The 27,111-nt window shown below is 52.8% G+C and overlaps 1 protein-coding gene across 1 annotated transcript; it reads right to left on the reverse strand.

The window, feature by feature from the left end:
* Positions 1–1,074: 1,074 nt before the first annotated feature.
* PLBD2 (phospholipase B domain containing 2) lies at positions 1,075–22,672 on the reverse strand. The gene is made up of 12 exons (XM_059139300.1): positions 22,335–22,672; positions 16,231–16,324; positions 13,211–13,369; positions 11,400–11,500; positions 10,966–11,180; positions 6,982–7,079; positions 4,691–4,851; positions 3,989–4,084; positions 3,658–3,729; positions 2,894–3,046; positions 2,221–2,383; positions 1,075–1,996 (listed from the first exon to the last, which is right to left on the reverse strand). Exons 1-12 carry the CDS (start codon positions 22,622–22,624, stop codon positions 1,829–1,831), a joined length of 1,770 nt encoding a protein of 589 aa, XP_058995283.1. The 5' UTR covers positions 22,625–22,672; the 3' UTR covers positions 1,075–1,828.
* Positions 22,673–27,111: the final 4,439 nt, after the last annotated feature.

The raw sequence follows: 27,111 nt of genomic DNA on the forward strand, positions 1-27,111 counted from the left end.
GGCTCCTCGAGGTCTGGGAAGGGGCGCCACCACACCAACCCCAGCAGCCCCACGCAATTCACTGAGTCCCCAAGGTCAGAGTGCAGCTTGAGACCCCCTGCAGTCCCTCAGGACATGATGCAGATCCACACGGGTCTGCAGAGCCCCTGCCCACCCCGACTACCAGCAGGGACTGGGAGATTCAGGGGAGAGTGTCAAGCCCACCCCAAACCCACCCCGGACACAGGCTCATCCACTGACTTCCAGCCAGGAGGGACAGAAACATATTTTATAGGTGATGGGACATCAAGGGCGGGCAGGCAGAGACAGCAAACCATCCGTCCCTTGGCCCCAGAGTTCTTCCTGGGGGACAGAGTGGTGCTCAGTTCAAGAAAGCCTGTGCGGAACAGGGTTGCTTCCAGCCTCGACTGTCCCACTTGAGTCAGCACAAAACCCCCCAAAGAGGCAACGCCTACACCTCTGTCCACTAGAAGAGCTGAGGCGTGGAGGGCTGGGGTCAACCAGCTGGCTAGGATCAGATGGGGAGAGACTCTGTTTCGTGTCGGCCTGTATCCCACAGTGGAAGTTGGGAAAGTCTTGTTGGTTACCAAGGCCCTGGGATAGGTGCTCAAGAACATCTGAATGGATGGATGGATGGATGGATGGACAGATATAGATAAATGAATAGGTAGATGGATAGATGGATGACAGATGAATAGGTGAGTAGATAGAAAATGGATGGATCTATGGATGGGTGGATGGATGGATGGACGGACGGACGGACGGATGGATGGACGGACGGACGGATGGACGGACGGATGGATGGACGGATGGATGGATGGATGGACAGGTAGGTGAATGGACGGGTGGCTGGGTGGCTGTGTGGATGGACGGACAGATGAGTAGATGGATGAATGAATGGAAGACCGCAGGTGGACATGGGTAGGCAGGTCAGCAGACGAATAAACGGACAGATGAACAGACAGAAGAATGGACAGGAGGATGCATGGGTGGATGGTGTAGAACCCAAACCAGGGAGGACAAAGGGCACCAGCCCAGCCTCCCCCACTATCTAAAAATGCACAGCACACGGGCCACAGCCTCTCATTTAATGGCAGCACAGTCTGCAATTTGGTTCCTACAGCAGGGGAGCTGTGGGCACTGCCCGGAGGCCAGGGGCAGGCCCAAGCTGGGGGCAGAGGGCACGAGGCTGCAGGAGAGAGGCTGACACTCTTCTCTGCCCCGAAGGCCCCTCCAGCCTCAAGTCGCCAGAAACTTTGGTTTTGTTTGTTTTCAAGTTTCTGTCCTCAGGGAAGCTGTCCAGAAGGGGAAACAAAGGGGCTACTTCCCGAGCGAGCAGAGCAGCTGGGGCTGGGAGACGGAAGGACCGATGCCAATCAGAGGCAATGCCCAGGTCTTGGGCCAAAACCCCACAAGTCCCAGAGCCACTGGCACTGGGAGGCGGGAACTGGAAATGTCCCCTCCTGCTCCACCAGAGGCCCCAAACCCCATCCGAGGACCCCTCCCAAGCCCTCAAGAAGAGGCAGCATGAGGACAGGGCTCCAGCGTAGGAGAAAGAGAGAAGGAGACAGAGGAGAGAGAGAGATGCAGAGAGGCGGGGGACAAGGGAGGCACTCCCTCACTGAAGGGGAGCGAGCGAGTCAGTGCTGGGCCCCATCAGGCCGCGCATCCCAACCAGGAGATGATCCGGAGGCCAGTGAACCTGGCAGACCCAGGCCCCCCAATCTGGGCACAGCAGGGGACGAAGGCCACAGAGGGGGCGGGCAGGAGGTCAGGTTGGCGGCCGATGGGTGGCCCCAGTGGCTGTCAGCAGGGCAGAGAAGGAGAGTCAGTCCCACCAGACCTCGATGGGCGAGAACTTCCAGAGGTCAGGCTGGCCCATGTGCAGCAGGCCACTGAAGGGCGAGGAGCTCCACTGGAACGGAGGCAGCTGGTCCCACGTAGGCCCACTGACTGCGACGATGTGAAAGGCCCTGGCCAGCGCCATGCTGGTCATCTGGAAGCCAGGGCAGAGGTCACTGAGCACCAGCCTGGGCTGGGCTCCGAGCTGCCCCAATCCAGACGGCCCTGACCCCAGCCCTAACTTGGCCCCCACCCGCAGCCCCGTGCCAACCCTGCCCCCTGGTCCGCCATCTGCTCTGACCCCCGCCACCCCGTGCCCCGCAGCGATGACACCACCCCAGCCCACCCCCTGCCCCCAGGCCCGGGGTGGGGCAGCACCTTTACGTCTATGCCCCCATGGGAGCGCTGGTGCAGGGCCTGGAAAGGGTACGAGCCGTTGGCGGGGTTCAGGTCAGAGCGGGCCGAGATGGCGTTCTCTGCGTTGGCCTGGGGGTTGCAGGCTTTGCACAGGGACAGGGGGTCGTGCAGGAAGTCATTGTACCTGGATGTGGGAAGGGAGGGGGCATCAGGCGTGCCGGGCAGGGGAGGCCAAGCTCCCACTGGTGGCAGCCCCGGACACAAGCCACCTGCGTTCAGGTGCCCAGCTTCCCTCACTCTTCACCCCACCATTCCACGCCTGTCCTCACATCCGCCGAGGCAGCCCTTCCTCCAGAGACCCTCTGGGGCCCCCACCCCCGATCTGGGCTAGATCCTGCCCCTCACAGCAGGGCTGGGGGCTCAGCCCGTTCCACCCTCCGTGCCCACATCCCCGAGAGGGCTTGACGGATCTCACATCTCCCACAGCGGGGGCTCCCTGCTTCGGGCCATTCCTCTGGCTGGTGCCCAGCTCCAGGGGGCCACTCAGCAGCGGGCCAGCACCCACACCTGTAACGTGTGCTTACAGCTGGCCACTGCCCTGCAACCCCCGGGCTCGTAGTGAGGCTTACACACGGGGGCCAGTGAAGCGCGTGTAAAGCTCTATGGGACTCGCGGCACACGCTCCCCCACGCACCTCATGAGCCGGAGCATGGAGTCCAGGTCGTGCACCAGCGACTGGTTCCGTCGGAAGATCTGGGCTCGGGGGCTCCCATCATAGGAGAACCAGTCCCCGTACTGGGCCACCAGGGCCTGCATCCCACTGGCGTTGAACACACTCTCAAAATACCTACGGGGGGGAAAGGACGGTCACTTACTGCCCCTGCCCGTGCTGGCTGTGCGCGGGAAGACAGAGGGGTGGTCACACCAGAACAAGATCACTAACAACCACAACAGGACAGTGACAGTCATGTCTTCTGTGTGTGCTGGGAGGTGGCTCACTGGGGTGACCAAGCTTGGGCTCTGTGGTCCAAGAGACATGGTTCAGATGCGGACTTCACTGCTGAACAGCTGGGGAACGCACCTTGTTTGGAAAGTTAGGCATTTGCTAGAGGCCTCAGTTTCCTCGTCTGTGAAATGCGAATGGGGGTCATGGCGACTGTGCACTGGTTGTAAGGAGGAAATCTCTCATTGGTAGGGTACAGTGAGTGTCCGGAGGTGATGGCCGTGCGGCCTGGTTACAGCAGACCTAATGGGGGAGACCCAGCGGGGGCGGCACCTGAGCCTGGCCACCCCCGACCCTCCCCCCGTGGGCACAGCCCAAAGTCCCACTACTCTCAGCCAAAGAAAGGCCAAGGTGGTTTCTTCATTCTGTGGGTTGAAAACATCACGCAGGGAAGAACCCCTGACCAGCAAGGAGAACTGAGTAGGGGTGAGGCATGGGTACGGGTGGGGACATACGGTAGGTTGTAGCTGGCCCAGTAGGTCTTCTGGTAGAGTTCTGAGGTCTTATCGGCCACCACCACCATGCCCCTGGGACCAAGAAGAGAGATGGAGCAAGACTGGTGAGAAGAGCGGCACCTGTGGGCACTGCCCTGCTCAAGAACCCCACGCGGCTCCCCATTGCCCAGAGGTAGATTAAGTCCTGGATCTTCCACCGCAGCCCAAGGCTGCCTCCCCCTCCCACCTGGCCTTCCTTAGATGGTCACCTTCCCACACACATTCCGGCGTGCATCCAGACCTTCGCCTAGGCAGCCCCGGAACCCCCTGCTTTCCTTTCCAGGCTACTCACGGGATCTGCTCCAGGACGGTGAGCACCCTGTTCCCGGGGCTGGGCCCGCCAGGGACAAATGCCTTGTAGTCCACAATCATCCACTGGTTGTTGTACCTGCCGGGAAGGAAGGAGGAATGAACACACCTTGGGGCCACTGCCCCAGCCTCCCTGCAGCCCCAGGGCCCCGCGCCACCAGCAATCAAGAGAAAGAAGTGGCACTGGGGGGGAGGGTGAACTGACATCTGTCACCCTGACAGTGCAGCTTGACCAGGTGTCCTCGGCTCCCATCATGCTGTCTGTCTGCTCCAGAGAAGGCTACGGCTCCCTAGTGCTTATAGGAATACAGGTCAATTCTTCAGCCCGACATTGTAAGTCCCTGCACTATCTAGCTCCAATGTCTCCGGCTCAGAGGGCCCCCACTGACGCATGCCCACTTGCTCAGACAGCTCTCCCACCTCCAGGGCCCTCAAATCCCAAGTTCACTTCCTGGCTTCCCTCTGAGGGCCTCTCCCTAGATGGAGAGCCTGCAGGGGAGAGAAAAAGCCCCCGTTTCCCTAAGTATAAAACAAGGGAGAAGACTTTAAGACACCTTCTACCTCCAGCAGGAACCATGAGAGGGCTCTGCAGAGGGTATGGGGAGTGTGTGGCCCTGGTGCCACGTCCCTTGGGCTCTGTCAATGGGGAAATTGGCCCATTTCTAAGTGCTGGGAGCCCACTCACGTGCCACTGTTGAACCTTTTAAAGATGTCTGCCCAGGCGTCCCCGTCCAAGGCCAAGCGGTTGGCCGCCACATTACGCAACCACTCCAGCACACAGTCCTTGGGCTGCACATACTTCCAGAGGGCCGGGTTCCTGTTGCCGATGGTGGTCTCCAGTGTCACCTGTGGGAGGGCCAAGGGGGTGCTGCACAGAAGGGCCCCCTCACTTAGGATGAGGGCATGCTGTCACCAAGTGGCAGTGCTGATCAGTCAGGGTCCGTACATTGATTAGTTTTTCGAAACCTCACGTGCTGCTTTGGGTGCACATTCCTACTGGTTCCCTGGCTGAGCACCGAGAGAAATTCACAATCATGCATCCAGCTTTACCCTGGGAAAGAGCCCCTGGGAGAGTCAATGGCACTGCTCCTATGGACCTAGTCCTCCAACCGAGTCAATCAACTCTTCCCCCAGAGAGACAGCATCCCATTTCTACCCTTTCTTGCAGTTTTGTGGAGAAAATCAGCCGACTCGAAGCTGGGAGCCTGGCAGACCATCACAGTCTCACCGACCTCTTCCAGCCCTCCTGGGAAAAACACAGCATGGCTACTAATGCTCCTTCTTACTGAAAGGTAAACTGAGGCCTGAAGAAGCTAAGAGACGTGCCAAATGTCACAGCTGGTCAGTGGACGGGCCAAGATTCCATCAGCAAACTTCCAGCTCTTAAATCAATGTCCTCTCCTCTATGGCAGGATATTAGCACGCTTCCTCCTCTCTTATGCAAAGCCCCCAAACCAGCTAAAAGATAGCAAGAACCATAAATATGATGTTAAAAGGAAGAATCTGGAAGGCAAGCCTCTTAACAGCAATACCCAGGTGAGAACACTTTCTTCCACTCCTTTCGGCCTGTACCTCCCTTGTCCCTCAACCAGCCACTCTGGCTCTCCAGAGCCACTGCCAGGATTCAGATCAATGCGGCCCAGAAAGCCCTGGAAGGCAGTTTCCCCTCCCAGGATGGGGGAGTTCTGAAACTGGGGCTGTACTTAGGGAGTCTGCAGACTTACAGGGGAAAACACCACCTCTTCCTTCCCACCGCTGCCAAACTGCATTCAGTATCTCCTTGCACCGTGAGCACCGGTGACCCGCCACCGTGACGTGAGTGGTACCTGAGACCGTCACCAACAGAAATCAGATGTGTTCCCACCATACGACAGGGTTGCACCCGTCTCAAAATATCACTTATGTGCCCCGTTCCTTCGAAATTAAGGTAGTTAGCACATCCGCTCCGAGAGCCTGTGATTTACTAAGTTCACAAAGCAGCGCATATATAATGTTAAAAGGTTATTTATGTAATATTTCGCCAAACACCTTTTAATATCACTGGTTTCCTTTATGATCCCATGTATTTTGGTGTCTGCATCTGAGAATGTTATTCTGAGAAGGGGTTCACAGCACCCCCAGATTCTGCCAAAGGGGTCTGTGGCTTAGCCACCGTTAAAGACCCCGGTGGGAGGTACGTTTCCTGCTGGGACCCCTCCCAGGTCACTGGGTGAGACCTTCTCAGCTGTTCTTCCCCAGACGGTCCCCTCCTTGCCCCAGCCAGACCGTAGCGAGGGGGTCCCCTCAGTTACCACCTGGTCCTCTCACGCCTCCTTCCCCATTCCAGGGGACTAAGCCCCCCGCTGCTCTCAGAAGGCAGCAAGAAAAGGAAAGAGCCCCTTGTCGCCGAGCCGCAGGGAAACTGGCACCTCCTGCTTGGAGGGTGTTTTTAGGGCAATGTTTTCCTCTCCTCCGCATGTTGCAATCTCAGGGCTCAGTGCCCCGGCGAGGGGTGCCAGGAACAGATTTCTAAACGAGCCTGGACCCCAGCCAGGAAAACCGATAAAAACAACACATTGTAAACAGCATTTATTCAGAAAACCTGGCCGGGGTTAGAGGGAGCGGAGGCAGGATGAGAAACAGCAGGGCACGGGGGAGGGAGGGATGGCTTATGCTAAAGACCGCCAAACAAACTAGGTCACTGAGGTCAAGGTCAAAGATTTTGCAAAAGGGCCCCTCAAGTGCAGCGAAGGCTGAGGAGCTGGCTCAGAATGCCGAGTCCAGGGAGAATGCCGGATCTGGCAGCCCCGACCAACAGGGACTGGGAATCTGTTTGTAAGAATCAACCCGCCGCTCCCCAGTGGTCCAAGCACCAGAGCAGAAGAGGCCCAGCGCGGGATGGTGGAGAGGGCGGGCGCTATATCTACCCACCTGCCCAGAGCTGCCCGGTGACCCAAAACCCCTGGGAGAGAAGGGTCACATGGGAGGGACACTCACCAGCCCGCTGCCCATGATGTAGAAGTCGTCACAGGAGAAGAGTGTGCCAGGGTAGGACGAGAAGACCACCTTGTTGCCCGGAGCCAGGGGAGAGTTCTCTGCAGGGGGGCGGCGGGGTGGGGGAGGAGAGTGAGCCCAGCAGGGGGTGGGGGTACAGGTCAGACAAACCCATCTGGGGATCCCCGCACCCCAACCCAAGAGCCAGAGGCTCCAGGTAGGAGAGCAGCTGGTCTTGGGGGAGCCTCCATCCGTTCTGATATTTTAGCAAACCAGGCCATGAGCCGCTGGTGGGAAGGGGGACTGGGGAATGATGGCTTCCTGGGGTTTCCTTCCGGGGTGATGAAGGTATCCGGGAACAAGATACGGGTGATGGGACACACACACTGCAGATATTCTAAATGCCACTGAATTGTTCGCTTTACGCCGTGTGAATTTCACCTCAATTAAATTATAATTTTTTTACTACCAGAAAAATTTTTAAAAAGTAATGCAGGTTTTTTGTTTGTTTGTTTTTCTCTTCTAGAATAGGCATAACTACCTAACGGGAAAGAAACCAGAAGAGTCGCTACCTGAAGAATAACTATAAAGGGGCACTCTTTACTGAGCGGCGGTCACAGGACTGCATGTGTGTGTCCAGACCTCCCAATATAGACATCCTAAAGGTGTGTGTAAACTAGCCATCAGTAAAGTTAATACGGGCCCGGGGGGTGGGGCTCAGCCCAGGATGTCATGTAGCACCTCTCAGAATGAAAAAACTTGAAATGAAAAATGAAAAAAACAGAATGAAAAACTTGAAAAAGCTTGAAATGAATATAACACCCAGTGCTGGCAAATTTGGGGGAAAGTTGACACGCTCATAGACTCGTGGACAGGTGTAAACCAGACCAGCCACTTTGGGGGGCAATTTGGCTGTATGTATCCAGAGACTAAAATATTTAATTATACCCATCTTTTTTTTTTTTTTTTTTTTTTTAAGTAGGCTCCACACCCAGCGAGGAGCCCAATGCTGGGCTTCAACTCACAACCCCAAGATAAGACCTGGGCTGAAATCAAGAGTTGGACACTTAACCAGCTGAGCCACCTAGGCACCACTAATTATCCCCATCTTCATATTTTTTTCTTTTAAGATTTTATTTGAGAGAGAGAGCAAGTGGGGGAAGGAGCAGAGGGAGAGGGACAAGCAGATGCTGTGCTCAGCACAGAGCCTGACATGGGGCTCCGTCTCACAACCCTGAGGTCACAACTTGAACCAAAATCAAGAATTGGATGCTTAAGCGCCTGAGCCCCCCAAGCACCCCTACTTATGTCCATCTTTTAACCTAGGGTTCCCACTTGTCTTGCCACAGCCCCAACCAAAAACACCAAACACCCGGACATGGCCCAAATCCTCAGTCGAGAACTTGTTAAAGTTTAGTATCAGTGGTTAGAAGGTGGACTGAACATGACAATATCCAAAATCCTCCAAGGCCGGCTGTTGAGCAAAGAGAGCAGACTGCAAACCATCCATCTGTTACGGTCTTATTTAAAAAAAAAAAAAAAAAAAAAAAAAAATCCAGAAAGCGAACTGCTTAGGGCTGCAAAACTGCTGTATAGAACCATAAAAGTAGATACCCACCATTGTGCCTTTACCAAAATCCGTACAACCATACTATTCACAGTGAACCTGAATGTCAACTGTGATTTCCACTGAGAGTAACGTACTGACATTGACAGATAATTATAACAAGCGTACCACGCCAATGCAACACATAACAGGAGAAAGGAGCGGGGAGGTATACGGGAACTCTCTGTATTATCTACTTGATTTATCTGTAAACCTCTAGCTTTTCTAACAAATAGAGCCTATTAACTAAAAAAAAAAGGTTCATATATACACAATAGAAGTGCATCCTAAAAATCCAAAGTCTAGACAGATCCAAACCAAAATGGCAGCAAGTATTCCCTTAGGAAGGTCTAGAATTTGGAAGAAGGGTATCACAAGAGATATATTTCTTTATCTGCATTGCTGGAACTTGCATCAGCAAGAATACATTCACATATTACTAGCATAATAAAAATCAATGAAAACAAATGGGAAAATAAGGAACATTTCATTTAGAAGAAAAACAGAACCAGATATTCACAGAAATTATCTCCTGTGAGTTACGGGGTGTTCAAGTGATTCTGATTGTATATGAATGTTTTAGTGCATTTTCCAATTTCCTATACCCTATGTGTATGACTTATGTAGGTTTTCGTTTCGTTGTTTATTTTCTTTTTTTTTTTTTTAATTTATTTGACAGACAGAAGTCACAAGCAGGCAGAGAGGCAGGCAGAGAGAGAGAGGGAAGCAGGCTTCGCTGCGGAGCAGAGAGCCCGATGTGGGGCTCGATCCCAGGACCCTGGGATCATGACCCGAGCCGAAGGCAGAGGCTTTTAACCCACTGAGCCACCCAGGCGCCCCTCGTTTCGTTGTTTAAATAATCGCTACTCCCAACACAGAGCTCAAACTCACAACCCCGAGATCCAAGAGTTGCGTGCTCTGCGGACTGAGCCAGCCAGGCACTTCCTCACAAAGGTTCTCGTCGGAAGAGACTACAATGTTCATGGATCTAGAGCAATGAACCGGACAGATCTGTGGCTACAAACAACAACACGAATAAAGTTCACAGCCACTGCGCTAGACAACAGAAGTCAGACACAAGCAAGCCCGTGCACGTAACATGCAAAGTCAGGCACGCCACATCTACGCTGTAAGAAGGCAGATGGAGATTACGCTGGGGGTGGGGATACGTGCCTGGAAAGGGCCAGGAGAGCAGCTGCAGGGGGGCTGGGAAAGTTCTATTTCTCAGTCTGGGTACACACAGGCAGCAACACTTGCAGCCGTACTCGTGTGATGTGCACGCTTCTCTGTGTACATGTCAACGCAGAAATCTGCTTAAGTTCATGGACATGAGCTTGTTTCCCGACCATTACTGTAGTTGACATCCTGTACACCATCGCTGTGCAGAAGGCAAAATGGCTCCCTAGGGACAGATCTGAGCCAAGAACTGCTGGACCACAGGAGTGACAGATTTTGAATTTTATCAGATACCGACGGGGTTCTTCTCCAAGTGACAGCGCTAACCGGTACTGCCATCATTAGCAGGGGGACTTGCCAACTTCTGGCAACAATGGATTTAATTTTAAGTTTCGCCAAGAAGGAGGTACTGCAAACATCTGGCAGTGGCTACCTCTGGGGTGGACACTGGGGCCCGGGATTGCAGGAGATCGCCACGCTGGGGTACTCGGGCCTTAGCTGCGAAGTTTTCACATTTGACAGGAAGGGTGTATTCATGTCTTCATGCATTGATTGTGTAGCTGAGCATTTGCCCTGAGTGTCTGCTGCAAGTCCGCCCAAGCTTGCGTCCCTACTGTCCGCCATGGGACCCTGTGACTCCTCACATCAGATGCTGGGCTCTGTTTTCCCCTCCTCTCAAATCAGAGCTGGCCACTTGCCTTGCTTGGAGCAGCAGAGGGTTGTACCCATTTCAATCAGCCTTCAAGAGGCCTTCCACATTGCCCCGCTCAGATGTCACCTGAATAAGCCTCAGCTCACCCAGCTGCCCCTGCACCCAGCAGAGAGCCACCCCCCGACACGCGGAGGAGGCCAGCCTCAGTCGCCGACCGCAGAACCATCAGTGACTCAGCCAAGATCAGCCAGGCCTGGCCCAGCATAACAAAACTATCCGGCTGACCCACAGACACGTTGAGCAAAAATTAATGATTGTGTTTTAAGCTTTTGTTGTTTTAAATTTGGGGAGACTTGTTACGCAGCAGCAGGAAACTGATACGCCTTGTGATAAGGAACTAAAAGAAACCAAGATGTCAACAATAAGGTGGACGCCTAGAATGGTTCCATGGTGTGCACAGGGCCAAGGCCCACAGGTCCCAGCAACCCCCACCCCCTGCACTGTGTGCCCCGCACGCACACTCACACACACGGACATACCCACGTCCACCCACCTAGGGGGTCTTCCCGGAACTGGAACCAGTACTTCTTGATGATGCGCAGCATGTTCTGGTAGGAGCTCCAGGTGTTGTGGGCGATCAGAAGGTCTGTCTGGCCAGGCAGCAGCTTGATGAGGGCAGAGCAAGAGCCTGAGCCCATAATGTGCTTGGTCTTGGTCTTATTCAGGGCAGGCTCCAAGTCTCCCAGGTCCCCCGAGAGCTGCAACAAGCTGAGGAGGGCAGGATGCTAGAAGGTTACCACACCGGCCTGCCGGCAGCCTGTTTCCATGCCCCGTTCACAGAGGAGGAAGCTGAGGCTCTGGAAGGCTAGGTGAGCGGTCCGAGGCTGGGCCAGGAGGAGGCAGAACCCATACGGGAATCCAGGTCTGTCTGACAATAAGGTGCATGGCCCTCTCCCCTACCCTGTCCGCTCCGGGAGTGGCACTTACAGGAACCCCAAGGGTTTGATGGTAAACCTCCCAGTTGGAAAGGTCATACTGCCTTCATAGCTGTCCTCGAGGCCTTTCAGCTGCAGGAGGGTCAGCCGCACCTAGGGGGAGGGGCACAGGTGGGGTGAGGCCTCTCCCCCTAGGGCTCACGCCTTCTCTTACAATGTGAGGGGCCCCGGTGCACCCTCCAGGATCTAGACAGCCCTGATCCCCCCTCACCTAGCCCTCCATGCCAAGCACTCTCTTGCCATCGCTTAGCTAACTAGATGTTTCTGCCCTCTGCCAATCTAAATTACCCCCACTTAAGAGCCCAGCTGAAAGCCCCCTCCTCCAAAAAGCCTCCCAGCCGACCCTGACCCACTGTCAACTGTTCCTTATTCTGAGCTCAGCTCCTGGCTGCGCTGCCACTCCAGGCATATGTCTCACTAGCTGACTCGTCCCATTGTCATTGTCACTATTCTCTAGCTAGGGAGATCGTCACGGGGTCCCCGAGCGGCCGTGGTCGGCTCTGGGTACACACCAGGCACTTTGTTAGCATCTGAAGCAGGGATGGACAGATGGACAAAAGGGTAAGATACATGGACAGACAGTCAGACAGCATTGAGAGATGGATACGCGGCTGCTAAGTTAGGCAGAAGGGAGGCAGGGACAGAGAAGCAATCGTCCAGGTGGAGGGCAGGGTGGGCAGAATGACAGATGTCCAGTCAGGTGCGGAGCCTGGATGCACAGACAGGACAAGACAGATCCATTCCTTCATCTATATATATTCAACCAATCTTTACATGTAAAGCACCTACTATGTGCTGGCCCTCGCGCTAGGCGCCTCAGATCCTGTGGTGAACAAAGCAAGACTGATCCCTGCCTTGTCCTCACAGGGCTCGGGTCTCGCTGAAGACAGACTCTGAGTCCCTCACTATAGCGCCACAGGTAAGTGTGGGGACGGGACAGAGGTTGGCGGGGAGGACGTGCTCTGGGCAGAAGGGGCAGCAGGTCATCAGCCCCGAGGCAAGAGGAAACACATCTTGTTCAAGGAACCAGGAGGTCAGGGAGGCTGGACCACAGAGCAGGAGGTCAGCAGGAGATGAGCCTAGGGATCGAGGGCGCAAAAGGGGCGCGGGCATCGTCCCCGGGGAACCAGACGGCCCCAGGTGGGGAGAGCGAGCAGCGGTGGTGGAGCTACAGATGGACAGACTACCACCTGCAGGGGCCCCGATCGCCAGGAGGCAGGTGGGGAATGAATCAGACAGACAACGGGGCGAGTGAATGGGAAGAAGTGTAGTGGGCAGTGGGCAGACGGGTAGACGGTGGGCGGGAAGCTGGACAGGCAACCCAAGGAGGTATGTCAGTGGCTGGGGCGGTGGCTGGTGGGAGAACGGAGCTGGCCTACGACGGGCAGTGGGTGGCGGGCGGGTGAGAGCGAGGGAGGAAGATGGATAAGCCTGTGTGTGGTGTGTGTGCGGACAGCCGAGCGCCGCGGATGGCTGCATGGAAAGGAGGGGCGGACAGGGAGCGAGGGGGATGAATGGGAGGCTGACGGCTGGCTGGGTGGGTGGGTGGCTCGGAGGGAGGGACAGAGGGAGAAGAAGGAAGGGAGGGAAGACTGGATGGATGGACAGACAGATGGAGGGAGGACTGATGGATGGATGGCTAGACGGCTGAAGAGAGGGGAAGGCAGGGAGGGGAAAGGGCTGGCGAAGAGGGGCTGGCGAGACAGGGAGCCGGCCAGCCGGGCCAGCAGCAGCCGCAGCCGTGGCAGGTGCCGAGAGCAGACCCCGAGAGCAGCCCCCCCGGCGCGTGGGGGCCGCACCCACCTGATGCCAATAAGCGGACCCCTGGTTCAGCTCCATCTCCTCCTGCATCCACTCCAGGTTGGTCTCCAGGAAGCTCTTGAGCCTCTCGCAGTAACCGACTTCGTACTCGAAGGGGCCACAGTAATTCACCATCGTGTTCATCCAGTGCATGTAGATGAGCTGTGGGGCAGGCAAGGTGTGCGAGGGCAGGTGCAGGGGGGGCGGGCTGCCAGCCTTGCCAGGGACCCCGCTGATTCCCCACTCGGGCTCAGACTCCTCAACCTCAGCCAGGCCTCTGAGAACCACAGTGCCCTGGTGAGGCCCACGCCTTTGCGCACGCGGGTTCTCTTCCCCCCCAGGACCCTTCTCACCCATCCCACTCTTGTCCCATCAGGGCCCAATGCTTCTGGACATCCCCCTCTCTTGAGAGACTTTAGCATTCCAAGTCTGTTCTAGACCAGGCCTCCTCGGCTACCGGAGACCCCCAAGCTACAGATGTATTTGGTCAGTCAACAAAGTACGACTTTCACACCCCTACCACGTCCTGTCCTAAGCCCCGAGGACACAACAGGGAACTTACAATGGACACATGTGCAAGTGAATGCCGGACCGGTTCAGCCAGCCCTCAAGTGGCCTGATGTCACGTGAACAAGTCTGGGCTGGCCTGCTGGCAGGTTCAAGACCATGTCGGCCCCATCGGCCCCATCACTCCCGTCACCCCGGCTGACAGAGAGCCAACCCCCAGACGCATGAAGGAGACCATTCTAAGCCACTCAGCTGCCCCCTCTCCAAACTGCCAGCTGACCGCAGAAGCACGGGTGAGCCCGGCTGAGGTCAGCCAGGCCTGGCCCAGAATCTCAAATGCACCCAGCTGGCATTCCAGCAGGGGGAGGGACGTCCCCTATATTGTGGCACTACAGGGAAGGGGTCCATGCCCAGAGCTCACAAGAATGGCACTCTGTATGAACAGACCTGTGCAAACCTCACGGCAACTCTGGAAGGAAAGTGCTATCCCCACCATCCCTGCTTTATAGCTGAAGACATTGAGGCACGGGCAGGTGACTAACTTACCCAAGGTCCTCCAGACAATGAAGCAGAGTCAAGATCTGAACCCTGGAAATGTGTGGATTTGTAATTTCCCAAAGCACAGACCTCACGGGGCCAAGGCTGGCGGGTTAGCTTCCAGCCACACCCCTCACCACGCTGGAAATATTCCCAAAACACACAGGCCAGTGAGGGGATGGTGGCAGCACCCTGTACCCCAAGACTGATCGCTTAGGGACTCCCCTGCTACACTGCCATCTCCCTGAAACACATCCAAATTCTCCTCTGCCCTAGAGGCCTCAAAGAGATGCCACCTCCTCCATGCAGCTTTCCAGTACTTCCAGAAGCATTTCCCAAATGCCTGTCCTCTCTCAGGCTCTGGCCTGGTGCAGGGGTCACAGCTGGGGACAGGACACAATCACTACTCAGGAGAAGCTCCCAGGCCAGTGAGGCTGGGGGGGCGGGGTAGGGGGCAGCCGAGCAAAACGCTTAGAAACAGAAACTCTGGTCAGACAGAGCTGGGTTTGAATGCTGGCCCCTCTGCTCACTGGCTGTGTGACCCTGGGTAAGTAATTTCAGCTCTCTGGGCCTCACTGGGCTGGTCACGCCTCGCTCGGTAGGGCGGGGAGGCCAGTGTGAGGGCTGAGGCTCTCATGGGCCAGGCTCCTGGTATGTATGTCCGGGATTCCTCATAGCAGGGCCCCTGGGGCCTTGCCTCAGTTCCTGGCAGGCTAGGGGCCCCTCGAGAGACAGACTCCTGCTCATTCACTATACCCCAAGCAGCACCCGCCAGGCCCAGCGTCTGAGTAGCTCCACAGACATCAGGGTCCCAATTGGACGTCCAGGTCCCTGCCAGCTGTCAGAATGAGAAGTGTGAGTTTCACCACAGGGTGTCCCCTGTGTGCAGTCATCTGTCACCTGCTCTTTCCCGCTCAGCAGCCAGCCTGTGGGAGGCGTCTGTACTGCCGATTCCTTCCCAAAGCTCCATCACATGGTGCTCAGCGGCCCTAGGGCATGTGCAGGTTCAAGGCCACCACTGCCAAATGACCTTTCCAAGTGGTTGTCACACCTCCACCCACACTGCGGGGGACTGGCTGTCACTGTGACAACTCACCCACTTCTGCTACGGGCCACCTTCTGAAATGGAGGTTCGCACTTTTCTAAAACCCCAGATCGAGTACAGCAGAACGGTATGTTGCCTGAGGATTCAGCACACGTGATTAAACCAGTTTAACGAAAGAGAGTGGAAATAATCCAAGAGTCTGCCCACGGATGCGGGGATAAATGAAATGTGGTCCGTCATACAAGACAGTATTACTGGGCCACAAAAAGGAGTGAGGGACTGACACGGTCCAGAACGGGGATGAAGCTGGAAAACACGATGTTGAGGAAAAGAAGCCAGACACACAAGACCACCCACTCACATGAAATGTCAAGAATCAGCAAACCCATGGAGTCGGAATGTAGGTTAATGGTTGCCAGGGGCTGGGGTGAGGGAGAGAGGGGAGGTATGGGTATGGAGTTTCTTTCTAGGGCGGTGAGAACGTTCTGGAATTGGGTATTGGAGATGGTTGGGCAACCCTGTGAATACACTAAAAACCACTGAATTGTGCATTTTCAAATAGTGAGTTTTATGGCATGTGAATTATATCTCAATATAAATGAATGAATGAATGAATGAACAGACATTTAGGGGGATGGTGCCTCTGGGGGCAGGGGTTGGGAAGTGGGGCTCAGAGGGATGAATAACATTGCACATTTCAGTCCGTATGTTTCGCTACTGGGCTTCATGATTTCATATGCATCAAACAGTACCTAGCCTAAGTTTTTAGGGAATGCACGTGAGCTCTTGCTGCCCAACGACATGGAGGGTGGGAGCAGCCCTCCCACTCAACCCCACCACACACACCTCATCTCAGGACCCTTCCAAGCTTCCGGGGGTGCGCGCCGGGTGGGGTGGGAGGCGGGAGCCTCAGGCTCCCCGACCTGGCCCTTACCTCCTCAGACACGGCGGCCTCCACCACGCCCGCGGCGTAGGCCTGCAGGCTGTCATTGTAGCGGCCGTTCGTGCGCAGCTCCAGAAAGGCCCACCTAGACGGAGAGGGGAGTGGACACTGGTCAGCCCAGGCGGCACACACACAGCCAGCCCTAGGCTGGGCACACGGCCATTTCCAGTGTTAAACCATAAAAGACGCAGTGAGGAACGGACATTTATGTGAATGGCCGTCTGTCTGTCTTTGTGCACATGTCAGGGGAAATCTCTCAAAGGGTAGATGCTTTGTCAAAGGGCACAGGTATTTTTAACTTTATAAGCACTGACAAACAGCCGCCGGCCCAGAGCTGTACTAATCCATGTCCCAGCCTCCACCATCACACCAGTCGGGGTCAACCGAGGGCTTCCTCTGGGCCAGACGGCATTCTAGTCACTTCTTGTCCACGGACTCATTCGATCCTCGCGACAACCCCATGATCCTACCAGGCAGGCACTGCTGTTCCCCGCAGCACAGAAGAGGAGGTGATGAAGGCACAGGGCATCGCAAGCGAGGAAGCCCACGCTGCTGCCCTCGTCCTATCCGGGGCCTCTGCCGTGTGGCCTTGAGGTCCTTTCTACCCACGTCCAAGTCCGTCCCCGCCCCACCAATCTGGGCTCAGTCATCTGGCTTGCTTTCGCCAATGGAGGGCAATGCCTGTGTGCCAGGTCGAAGACGACCCTTTGAGAAGCCTCCTTTGTTTCCACTTGCTCTGCTACGCCTCTGCTACCTGCAGGAGAACACGCCCCGGCCGCCCGCTGCTCTCAGGGACATGAGAGAAACACGGAGCAGACCCACGGCATGAAGCAGAGCTGCCCTGCTGCCCCCCCGGATCCTTCAATAACCCTTGGTTATTTGCGAAGCCAGCAGGTTTGGCGGGTGGTTCGTTCCAAGGCACTGGTGCCCGACATGAGCGGATACATTTGCCGAAGCTTACACAGCTGGCAAAGGACAGGGCTGGGGTTCAATTCCAGGCTCCTGCTCCTTCTGGGAAGCGGCACTTTCCAAACTCAGATGTGCAGCCATGTCACCTGAAGACCTGGTTTGGAGGCAGACTCGGATCAGGATCTGGGGCAGGGCCCGAGACACTGGATTTCTAACTAATGGCCGGGTGAGGCCAACACTACCAGCCCACTCCCACACCGGGCTGTGCGCTACCCCCCCCACAACGTACCCGGTCCTGTCTGCCCACTCCCTTGCTTGAAATGATTCCTACCAATCTTTCTCATCTTTGCCAAGGCAACGGTGGAAAAACACAAACACAGTTGTGTTGTTTTAATTATAATCCTTTAATTACTTCAATTACATTTGTTTTAATTTTTAAAATTTAATTAATTAATTAATTTTGAAAGTAGGCTCCACACCCAGCGCGGACCTTAAACTCACAACCCTGAGATTAAGACCTGAGCTGAGATCAAGAGTCAGACTCTTGCCCAACTGAGCTACCCAGGCGCCCCCTACACTTGCTTTTGAATTTTTATTGGTCAATTATAGTTCTTTGCTTCAAGTGCCTGAGTCACTTTTCTCCATTGTGTTTATCTTTTCTTATTGATTCGTGAAGTTCTCTATGTATACATTAGCCCTTTGCTTGTCACTAATATTGAAAATATGTTTGTGTTTTAATTGATTTAATTGAATTTTTTGCTTTTGCTTTTACCCTATAGAGGTTTTGGGGGGGTTTTGTGCAGCCAATCCTATCCATCCTTTCCTTTATGGTTCTGGATTTCATTCTTGCTCCTAGGACACAAAACTATTCGCCCAGGTGGCTTCTGTAACTAGGAACAAACATTTGTTAAGGCAATTTCCACGAAAAAAACCAGGGGCACCAAGAAGAATCTCCAAACCAAGGCAGAGCCAGGATCTGCCAGGACAGTCTCATGGGCAGGCAGCCAACCACCCAAGAGCTCCAGGGCGAGAATGGCTGTGGCCAGGGAGGACTCTAGAGAGGAAAAAACGATCAAAACACGCTCACCTGATACTTTCATCAAGTAAGCCATTTTGAGAGCCTACCGGGTGCCAGACATGGAGGGCAGGGAGTGCCAGAGTGAATGGCATTCAGGCCTGGCCTTCCCAAGGCTAATGCAGGGGTGACGGGTGGCTGAGGGGAGGGGGGCTGGCATGTAAGCAGGTAATGACATAGCAGGGCAACTGCTGTGATGAGAAAGAGGTACCATGTGCTGACAAGATGTCAGAGACAACATTAAAAAAAAAGAAAAAAATAGGATCAGAGAAGGATAAATGGTAGACTCAGGACAACACTGTGTATGACAGCATTTTACACAAGCACGCATGCATACCTGTGCTTACACATAGTATGCACATTTAGGCCTATTTATGCATAGAAAGTTCTGGAAGAAAGAGCTAACAGTGGTTATATATGGGAGAACTTACCTCATACATCCTGTCTCACTTTTCTAAACTGCTGGGATTTTTTTTTAACCACGAAAGGTTAATTATTTGTCTAACAATCACACCCACCCCCGGAATCTCCTTGTGTGCTGCCTTGTTCCAGAGGGCAACTGGGGGGGGGGGGGTGGATTCCATTTAGATGGGTTTTAGTGACTTTGCCCGAGTCCTCAGAAAACCTAGATAGATGGGTTTCCCCCATCTTTCCAGAACACTTTGAGTGGGGGGCGTTCCCATATAAGAGGTTTTGTTCAAGCCACCAGACTTCAGTGCCAGAGCCCGAGGTTGATCTCTGAGGATCCCTCTGTTGCCTCGGCCCGAAGCCTAATCAAATGATTCCTCGCCACCTCACCACCCCCCATCTCCACCCCCGCAACTCTGCAGGGTTCTCACCATCCCCACCACAGAGATAAGGCAGGCGAAGATAGGAACCTAGATCGGTCTGAGAGTAAACCTAAAACTCTGCTCTACACTATACTTCCTGGCCCTTCCAGCCTCGACCTCCCCATCTGTAAAACAGGGAGGCTCGAACTAGGGCAAATGGCCTCTAGAGTCCCTCACTGCTGTGCCAACTGAAAACTTTGCAAAACTCCCCATCCCCAGTCAAAAGAAAACCACGAGAGTTTAGAAACATTCGTTTCTAAACTGAAATGTACCCATTAGACTGTTCTCTATGAAAGAACATGTCCTTTCTGCTCACTTGATTCTAAAATAGCTGATCTTTTAGAAGAGAAAATTTAACAGAGGTCAATAAATGCAGTTCTGTTTTGTTTTTAATGCACTTACTCAAAAAAAAATAAGAAGCTGGCAGCACTGATCTCTTTCTCCAATCTTTTTTCTTTTTCTGGAGAGTCTATGGGCCACACTGGGATTTTATGTCACGGGGGCCTAATGCCTGATGACTCCTCTAAAGAGGCCACATTTGAGGAAAACCAGACCACTGCTGTGTGCTAGCAGGGCATCACACACCTCCTCTGGTCCCCACACCCTGCTTCGGGGGACAGTGCACCGTGGACACACTCGCCTACCTTAATCTGTGGCTACCAGTCCTTCTCACTCTTGGCGGCATAGGTTCACCTTTTCTGACTTCCAAGAACAGCCGGATGGTATCTACCAACTTTACTGGACTGGGCTGCTGCTTCTTAGCTGGTGGATTTAAGCGGGTTCCCTGCTTCTTAATAGGGTAATTCCTTCTTACTGGCACTCACTTCCTGCCCCAGCTCCACGGTGACTCGTGATCTGTGTCAACCAGCTGGCTGGGGAGTCAGGCAGGGCTGAAGGGGTCCAGCCTCCCCAGAATCAAGGCTGGAACCAAACACGCAGGCCCTGCCTCCTGGGGCACCTCTGATGGCCAAGCACCAAATCCTCAACGTTTCAGGGTTCATGGGGAGTGTTGTCCAAGGTCAGATACACACAAATGAAAGAGGACAGACCACGGGGGGGAGAGGACATAGGATTTATCCTGACAATCCCAGGATCCCCCGTGGCCAATTCTGGGGGACAGGAAGAGGAGAGATCCCCAATCCAGGTAAACAGAAGAGTCAAATCCCTGGCCCTCATCCTTTGAAAAATGAGACAATCACCCACAATTCAGAGGTTCTGCTGATCGGGAGCCAGGAAACCTCAGATGTCTTTCTTTCATCTTATCCCTAAGTTCTAAGAGGTCAATCTTAAGGGTCTCAGTTTCCCTGCTTCCAATATGAAAACTTCTTTTCTTTTTTCTTTAATATTTTATTTCTTTGGGAGAGAGTGAGAGAGCAAGCATGAGCAGAGGGGAGGGCCAGAGGGAGATGCAGACTCCCTACTGAGCAGGGAGCCCAATGTGATGCTTGATCCCAGGACTCTGGGATCATGACCTGAGCTGAAGGCAGACGTTTAACCCCCTGAGCCACCCCAAAATAGGGGTTTCTAATACCTTCTCTCTACAGCACAGCCCCCAGGGCTAAAGGGGCCAACTGGACAGAAAGGATGCTGGAAACGGGATGTGAGGGCGAGAAGTGTGGAAGAGACCTGGGCTCTAGCCTCATTCCTCAGTGTCCCTAACTATAAAATGGGGGCAGAGGACACCTGCTCCTTTCTCTTTCACTCATTCCTTCCTTCAGTAAACAAACACAGGTGCTTTCTGTGCTCCCACTGAATTTCCCTTCAAGCCTCACTTTTAAGAGAGGAAACAGGTTCAGAGAGGCAAAGTGATTTGTCCAAGGTCACACAGCAAGGGAGCTGGGCCACAAAGAGCTCTCCATCCAGCACAGTCATCAAGGAAGCCCTCTTTCCATAATTCAGAGCAACACAGCCCAGTAGGGGTCTCCAGTAGGACAAGGCCCCCTCCCCAACCTGGACCTCACCTCCGTGCCTCCTTCCTAGCTAGTGTGGAAGCAGAGATTTGTCATGCCCTCTTGGTTTTGCTACACAGGGCCAAAAACACGTGTGAGTCAGCAGAGAATGGGTCACCAGATTTCAGAGCCACAGAGCCACAGAGCTCTAGCTCCCCCCACAGATAGTAACTAGCAGACTCTGTGGCCTCCTCTTCCCAGGAGCCTTCCCAGATTAGCCCCACCCACCTCCTACATCTACGGCAAATCCCTTCTTCATAATCTTCCCTCTATCTAATACCCTCCCCAGTGCCATAAAGCATCAAAATGGGGATGTCCTCCGTGTCCTGTATTTCTCCAACACCTGCAGGAATTAATGCATGCCAGCAAAATGGATAGGTGGAAGAGGGGAATGCAGGGTACACTAAAATCCCCAGCATAGCCTTAATCCAGGGCCTGAGCGCGGCTGACAAGGCTTTAAGGTGGATTTTCCCCACTACCACTGACTCAGGTTACCCTTCTGGCACTGTCTCCCCTTCTGAATGAAGACCCATCTTGCTCAGCTCTGTGTCCCCAAGGCCAAGTACATCAGGTGAGTGAGTGAATGAATGGTACAGGGCCTGAGAAGGGTACCACCCAACCTCCCTGCCAGAGCATACCCTCAAAATGTGAGCCCCAGACAAGGAAGCTCACACAGGCAGTGGGGGTTAGAACAACAGCTAATCATGACTACCAAGGACGGAGCACTTGGCTGGTACTATCTCAGAAAGCAACTTTCGCCTGCACCAGGAGGGAGGAGAGAAAGAAGGAGCAGAGCCCCAGCAAAAATACTATCTGGGTCTACATGAATTTAAGGATCCTGGGTTTTCACACTGGCCTAGAATCCAGGCGAGTCTTGCTGCCCTCGTTCTGGAACAGAGGCAAGAGGAAGGCACCCACGGGGTATAAGCCACCGTCAAGGAAGTGAGAGTTTCTCCCTTGAAGAGCTATCACAAGCCTTCTGGCCCAGAGGCGGGGTAGGGATGGCGGGGGTGGGGGTGGGGGGGCGGTGCTCCGCGGACCTGATCCAGACGGAGGCACTGGGGCCTGGGTGGCAGGGATCTAGTCTCTAGTGTAACCGAGGTACTGTCACACCCTTAGCTGAAGGCGAGGGACTGATCCCCACGAGCTGAGGGATACTGCATTAGCCCCGATCCAACCAGGGACCTGGTCCAGGTGACTGTGCTGCAACCTAAGAGGCGGGGAAACTGACCCCCAGGGAGCCAGGAGCACTGCCCTAGGGGCAGGCGAGGCCCCGCGGCCGTGCAACCCCCTCCCCCAGCCGGTCCCGCGCGAGGTCAGGCCAACCCTTACCCGGTCTCGCGGATGGCGTTGGTGAGGTTGGCCCAGGCCACGGCATCCGGGTGGCGGCCATCCACCAGTCGGAGCTGGCCGGTCTCGGCGTCCAGGAGCACCGAGCGGCTGCGGGAGTCGGGAGGGACCGGCCCCTTGGGCCCCCACTGGCGTCCCGAGATCGGGATCGCACCCGTCAGGCCGCTCAGGAACAGCCCGACCAGCAGGGCCAGCACCAGGGCCAGCGCCAGGGCCCGCGTCAGCGCCCGGGCCAGCCGGCCGCCGGGAGAGCCGTACATCGGGGCCACCATGACGGCGCGGAGCGGGGCTCCGCAGCCCGGCTCACGTGACTTGACTCCGCTGTGGAGGGCGGGGCCAGAACTGACCGGGGAGCGGGCGAGGAGAGGCGGAGGGCGGGGCTTGAAGGAGCCCTTCCGGGGTGGGAGGGGCCAATCTTAAAGGGCCCCCCACGCCTCCGTCAGCGTCCGCAAACTCTGCTTAACAGGCTTTACCCCCAGCTGTTTATTTTTCAAATTGTCAAACTTTGAGAAAAGTTGCAGCCGTGGTAAATACCCGTGTGCCTTCCATGAATTGCTAATACTTTGCTGCATTTACTTAATTGCTCCAGGATCCACTCTTTACACCATACACAAATAGAAACTCCTGAATGATGGGCCTCTAAATGTAAAAAACAGAAGTGCATATGCAGAAGAAAATACGGGAGAATTCCTCCACAACTTGTATGTGAAAAAATACATACATGTCTAACTACATACATACATACATTTAAGTCTATCTATGGCTTAAAATTCAGATGTAATAAAAGATTTATACAATTGACTATATAAAGTCTTCTGTAACTTTTACATGCGGAAAACACCATAAGCAAAGTCAAAATATAACTGACAAACCAGAAGAAAATATTAACAACATATATCATAGATAAAAGGCCAATATCATTAATATATGAAGAATTCTTTAAATTTGAGGGGGGAATGTGAAAATCAGATAGAAAAATGGACAAAAAATATGAACAGACAGTTCATGAAAAAATGATCGAAAAATTATCCTTAAACTTAGGGAAAATGCTCACTTCGTTGACCATAAGAGAAACGCAAATTATAGCTACATTGAGAATGAAATTCCATAGAAATACACACCAGAAGTTTTGAGTGTGTGTGAAACTGGGGAGATTGGAATGAGGTCTGTAATTTAGTTAAAAGTGAGGTGTTAATGTCAATATCCTGATTGTGGTCATTATATATTGATTACGTGGGATGTTATCTTAGGGAGAAGCTGGATAGACTGCACAGAAAGTGTACTACTTTTCAAAAAACTTAAAAGAAATGATTTCTCACCCGTCAGATTAGAAAAAATTAAGAAGCTTGACAACATACTCTCTTGATGACCCTGGGGAAATGGACATAGGTACATGGCTGGTAGGGATACTAAATGGAGGGGAAATAGATAGTGTCTTTTAAAAAACTTCACATGCATTTACCTTCTGATCTAGCAATCCCACCTAAACATTTACACATAACATTGTTCACCACAGCACTGTTTGTATTTTTGAAATACTGGAAACACCAAAATGCCCATATGTAGGAAATTCATTGAGGAAGTGATCAACCCCACAATGGAGTATAATACAGCTGTAGAAAGGAAGGAAGGAAGGAAGGAAAAGGAAGTTTTCTATAAACTGGATTGGAGTGATTACTAAGACATAGTGTTCATTGAAAAAAGCAAAGTGTGAAAAAGTATATATAGTACACTTTATTTTGTGTAAAAAATGAAAGGAAGATACAATGTACTTAAATCTTCTAATTTTTTTCAAAGGAAACACAGGCTGGATAAAGCCAAAACTAATGAAATTAGTTCCCCCAAGGAGGTGGGTGAGAATGTCCTGGGAGGGTTAGGAGAGAGAATGACATGTCTATAAGGATATCTTTTTGTAGTTTCCTTTTTTAAAATTTCAGTATCATTAACCTACAGTGTTCTCTTTTGGTACAGTTTTGACTTTTGGAAATGTGTTGATATTTTGCATAGTTAAAAAAATTCGAATCAACACTTTGGGGAAATTCATAAAAAGGAATGCAAGCAGAAACGAACAAACTTGACTGATTTCAAATAAATCACAGACACACACTGAATGAATCTTAAACTCTGTGTCATAAGTTTGTTTTTCCAAAGTGGTATTCTGAAACTGTTCTCTGTGTAGTGTGGGATTCAGCAAATGAATAAATGTAATGCTGATTTGGGATCCAGGTTTGTTCCTCAGATAAATACAGATATTGGAGAGCTAGAAGCCTTGGAAGGTTATTGTGGCAGTGGGCTGTATTGGAAATATCAGGGTGAACTCGTGGTTTTTCAGATATAAACAGAGAAATCTACATACACAGTCCCTTGCTCTGTCCAATTAAGAAGCCACAGGGGCAGTGACACCCCCGTGATAAGGAGCACACCTTGTGCCCAAATCCACCAAAAGGTGTCGGGACTCCACAGAGAAAAAGTTAACTTCAGAGCTGACCCAGGGAGAGTATAAGATCAGCCTGGAATGTCTTGTGCCCAAAACCATGGAGCTACTCAAAGAAGGTTGGAGTAATGTCCAAAGGGCAGGAGCCCGCTTGCCGAGGCTCCCATTGGTTAAAACCAGGACAGTTGGAACATAATAACAGGGATGGAATTAAATAAAATCCATGAGGCTGAACTAAGAACACTGGCCCCTTGACCTTGGTCTTCCCAGCCTTCTGAAACTGCGAGTAACAAATGTGTATTGGATAAGCCGTAAGCCATGACGTTGCAGCCGAAGTTGACTAATACACTGAGTCACGTGGTAGTTCTATACGTAGCATTTTGAGGAATCGCCAACCCGTTCTCCAGAGCAGCGGAACTGCTGTACATTCTCACTACTGCTGGAGCATTCCATTTTCTCCACGTCCTCTCCAACACTTGCTATTATCTATCTTTGGAAGCCATAGCCACCCTTCGGGGTGTGAAGAAGTATCTGAGAGTGTTGACTCCCATTTCCTTAATGACGAGTGATATGCTTCTAGGCCCTTTGTATGTCTATTCCAAGAAATGTTCACCTGATCCCTTGACTAGATTTCAATGCATTATTTGCCTTTTCATTATTGAATTGTAGGAGGTTTTTGTACGGGTGCTAAACCCAAGTCCTTTATCAGATAGAAGATTTGCAAAACTTTTCTCCGCAGGGGAGTGTGGAGCAGAGTGAGATGTGATCTGATTTAGTATTTTGACAGGGTTCCTTTGTTTTGATTGGACAGGGAGAGGGTTTGAAAGGATCCGTTGAAGGTGGGTTGGTGGACAGTGAACTTTGGGAACCATGGGGAGCTGTGGATGGTGTTTGAGCTGGGGAGTGACGGCAGTGAGGAAGGCAAACAGACTCAGGTTCAAATCCCAGCTCTGTCATTTGCTGGCTGTGTGATCTTAAGAAAGTGTCCTGACCTCTCTGAGCCCAACTGAAAGGAGGATAATAGTCATATCGGCTTGTCCAGAAGTTTGTGTGTCATCCTGGCCACTACATCCTGGGCACTACGTCCTACCTCATAATACCGCCTCCCTGAGCCACCCAGAAGGGGCAGACCTCATGTCTCAGGATCCTGGCCTGCCCCCCACACCCTGGCCCCTATCCAGTTGCTCACCTTAGCATATCCAGTTTTGAGGTCCCCACCATCCAAGGCAGCCATTCATTCCAAGAACATGGGGCTCCCCATCCAGAAAGGACACCGGTCAGGCTCAGTGATGGTCCAGCCTGTGTTAGGCAAAACCCCTGCTGTGACAGCTGTGTCCCAGCCTGGCCTTTTGATCCTTCCCATGGGCCATGTGATCCCCTGTGACTACTGCTGGTCACCTCGGGTGTGCAGCATGTGACCACAGAGCAATTCCATGTTCCTGTAGACTCGACCCCTAATAACAACATCTGACATCCCCCAGCTGAGCGCTTATGAATTCCAAGCATCTGATGTTCACCTAGTCCTTCAATCTTGGCAATAAGCCTAAGAGATCCAAGAGCCCTGAACCCTATTTGAAAGGTGGAGACCCAGCGTCCCAGAGGAGAAGTAACTTCCCCCAGGGACAAACTCAAGTAAGTAGGGTAACCGAGTCTGGCTGATTCAAGATGTACTTCTTACCCACGACATATTGGGGGGATCCCAAAATGAGCAGAGCTCTCACACACAGAGTCTCCCCAAAACGGATTGAACAATGCTGTTTCATACTGGTAACAAGGACAAGAGCCCCACAGAAAAAACATTCCAAAGACGTGAGCCAGCAGTTCATGAAAAGAAAATGCAGGTAGCCACAAGCCTCTGAAAATGTGCCAGCCTTGCCCACAGAGAAAAAATACAAATTAAAGCAATGATGAGAAAGTAAATCTCCCCACACACACACATTGGGCTGGTAAGGGTTAACAAAATTGTCAAAAATCAGTGCTGGGGAGCATGCAGGGAATGCACACTCCCTGACCCCTGACATTGCCAGCGGGACTGTGGGAAGTATCTGCTGGAGCCTTTTAACATTTAAAATATTCATGCCCAAGTTGATCTGCCTCTGCTTTGGGGATTCTGTCCAACAGAAATAAAAATGGTTGCACCAGAGGAAATGTCTGCAATGATGTTTATAGAACATTGTTGATATGGGGCAAAAACCCAGAGGCCCACCAATGCAGGAGTGTTTGCAAAGTTACAGTGCCCTTCTTTGTCCAAAAGAATATTGAACAACTATTACAAATAATGATTGTAGACTTAAGTGTCCCTGTGTGAGGGACACCCATGAAATG

Source organism: Mustela lutreola, chromosome 11, assembly GCF_030435805.1.
Source record: "Mustela lutreola isolate mMusLut2 chromosome 11, mMusLut2.pri, whole genome shotgun sequence".
In the NCBI taxonomy this organism is placed as follows: domain Eukaryota; kingdom Metazoa; phylum Chordata; class Mammalia; order Carnivora; family Mustelidae; genus Mustela; species Mustela lutreola.

Excerpts from the sequence above, each read along its gene's own strand:
- PLBD2 (XM_059139300.1), bottom strand. The coding sequence starts at position 22,624 with ATGGTGGCCCCGATGTACGGCTCTCCCGGCGGCCGGCTGGCCCGGGCG. Across the intron at positions 4,085-4,690 it reads AAAAGGTTCAACAGTGGCAC|GTACAACAACCAGTGGATGA; the intron begins GTGAGTGGGCTC and ends CCTTCCCGGCAG. Across the intron at positions 3,730-3,988 it reads ACCGTCCTGGAGCAGATCCC|GGGCATGGTGGTGGTGGCCG; the intron begins GTGAGTAGCCTG and ends TCTTGGTCCCAG.